At 35.2% G+C, this 2,347-nt stretch overlaps 1 protein-coding gene across 1 annotated transcript in view; it reads left to right on the top strand.

Moving 5' to 3' along the window:
• LAMA2 (laminin subunit alpha 2) overlaps nucleotides 1–2,347 on the top strand; it is a gene marked incomplete at its 5' end in the record, with an annotated part of 457,095 nt that overhangs the window by 263,716 nt on the left and 191,032 nt on the right. The window contains one exon of the mRNA XM_012554936.2: nucleotides 1,793–1,879. Coding sequence (XP_012410390.1) covers nucleotides 1,793–1,879 — 87 coding nt within the window. The remainder of the gene's footprint in view (nucleotides 1–1,792; nucleotides 1,880–2,347) is intronic.

Here is a 2,347-nt window from a genome sequence, read left to right as displayed (position 1 = left end):
TGGTATTTTCAATCACCCCATATGCATGGGAAAGCTGGACAATGAATAAGGAAGACCGAAGAAGAATTGATGCCTTTGAAATTATGGTATTGGTGAAGAATATAGAATATACCATGGACTGCCCAAAGAAGGAACAAATCTGTCTTGGAAGTTTCCAAGTACAGCCAGAATGCTCCTTAGAAGCAAGAATGGTGAGACTTCGTTTTGCGTACTTTGGACATGTTACCAGGAGAGACCAGTCCCTGAAGAAGAACATCATGCTTGGTAAAGTGTCCTAATGGCACCTGATCAATAGGAGTTCTAGCCCTGACTTATTCACCTTATTGCTTTTTCAGCATCAGCTGATTTAGCTGGACCAGCAAAAAGAAAAACGATTTTGGAAGCATTGCAACAAATATGTTTTTTTCTCCCTAAATTCCCAGTGCACCATGCGGTTTTCTCCTGTGGGAATGCAGCTATACTTACATTTGAGAGAAGTCTGTAACAACCCAAAACTACATGTTAGGTGTAATTTAACTTCCAAGTCTAAGTCTATATTTTTTAGAGTGAGATAATCAGAAATCCTGGAGCAAAGCAAATTTATTGTGGTCTACCAGCGCTGTAGTGAAGACACAGGACAAGTTATCTAAGATTTAATTATAGAAAAAAACATAAAAGAGACAGTAAATCTTATTCATTTTTGTGTTAGAAAGCATTTCTTCTTCACACTAAATCACATTACTTTGAGTTTAAAGTAAAATGCAGTTTGAACTCTGATGTAAATTAGAAAAGGCACTCTTTAAGGTGAGACATGGATACACACTTCATGTGTTGAAATGCCAGGGGCAATTTGACTGAATTTTCAGAAAAAAATTTCATAGCTTTTATGCCACTCCTTTTTTTTTTTTTTTAACCTGGAAGATATTTTTTAATACTTATTCTACTATCAGACAAATGTTGATTCTAGTCATGTTTTTCTTTAAATGAGCGAAAAATAGTATGTATTTTCTAGATGTTTAATATTTTCATGGCTGTCTTATTAAAATTCCAAATTTTAGCCTGTTTAGTGTGATGCATTGTGAATTTCTAAAAAAGCAAACCAATATTTATTTATTGGTTTATTATTATTTTAAATATTAACTTATTTATTTTCAAATAAATCTGTACATGGGAACTCTATACACAATATCCAATATTGCTATTCTACCCTTGAATAAGAATGTTTTCAATAATTATATATATGGCATTTACGACAGCCTAAAAGGAGTCCCAATCACCTTGATAATGGATACTAAAAAAAAAACAAAAAAAACTGGTGCCGTTGAGTCGATTCTAACTCGTGGTGACCCCATGTGTTTCACAATAGAACTTCACTCCATAGATTTTTCAGTGGCTGTAATCTTATAGAAATAGATCACTAGGCAGAACTTTTTTCCATGGCACCACTGGGTGGGTCTGAACCGCCAGCCTTTCAGTTAGTAGCCAAGTGCAAACTATTTGCACCCACCCAAGGACCTTCTGATAATGGATGTTGTTGTTGTTAGGAGTTGTCAAGTCGATTTCAACTCATAGTGACCCCACATACAGAGTAGAACTGTCCCATAAGGTTTTCTAGGCTGTAGTCTTTATGGGAGCAGATCACCAGGTCTTTGTCCTGCAGAGAAACCGGATGGGTTCCAACAGCCAACCTTTCATTTAGCAGCCAAGCACTTAACAGTTGTATCACCAGGGTTCCTTAATATGGATGGGAATTACTAATTTCATAAAGAAATAGGTTAAAATTTTTTTGACAATCTTTTTTTATCTGATTTAGTTTCAGTCCTACTTGCATCATGGAAGGCCTCGATGATTACCGCTGCACTGCTTGTCCACGGGGATATGAAGGCCAGTACTGTGAAAGGTAAGAACAGCAGTGATATATAGAGATATGCTACATAGAAAGTAATGACACATAGAGATCATAGAGTAAAGGGTCACGATAGAAAAGTTTTCATTATTTTTATAATTTCATTATTTTCATATCTCTAGTACTTTCAATTATACGCTTTCAAAACTATTTTTCTATAGACTTTCTCCAAAGAAAGATGTTGTTTGTTTCCATCTTATATTAAGATTTTCAGTGATTCCAAATCATTTCAGAATTACCTAATTTATACTTTAGTGTGTGTGTATACTTTCTCCTCACTTATCCACTATCTTGTTATTTGACATTTCACATTTATGACAAAAGTAAAAAATCTACTATCTGACTGTTTTGTGCATTAATGACGTACATCTGGCAGAAATGAATGCAGAGGTGTGAGGCGAGAGTAATGCTGGCTTTGATGGTTAAGACAATGTATCAACCTGACTGGGACATGATTGTCAG

This window comes from Trichechus manatus, unplaced genomic scaffold, assembly GCF_000243295.1.
Source record: "Trichechus manatus latirostris isolate Lorelei unplaced genomic scaffold, TriManLat1.0 scaffold00002, whole genome shotgun sequence".
NCBI lineage: Eukaryota > Metazoa > Chordata > Mammalia > Sirenia > Trichechidae > Trichechus > Trichechus manatus.
Note: the sequence above shows the minus strand (reverse complement) of the source record. Positions and strands in the feature narration are given on the sequence as shown.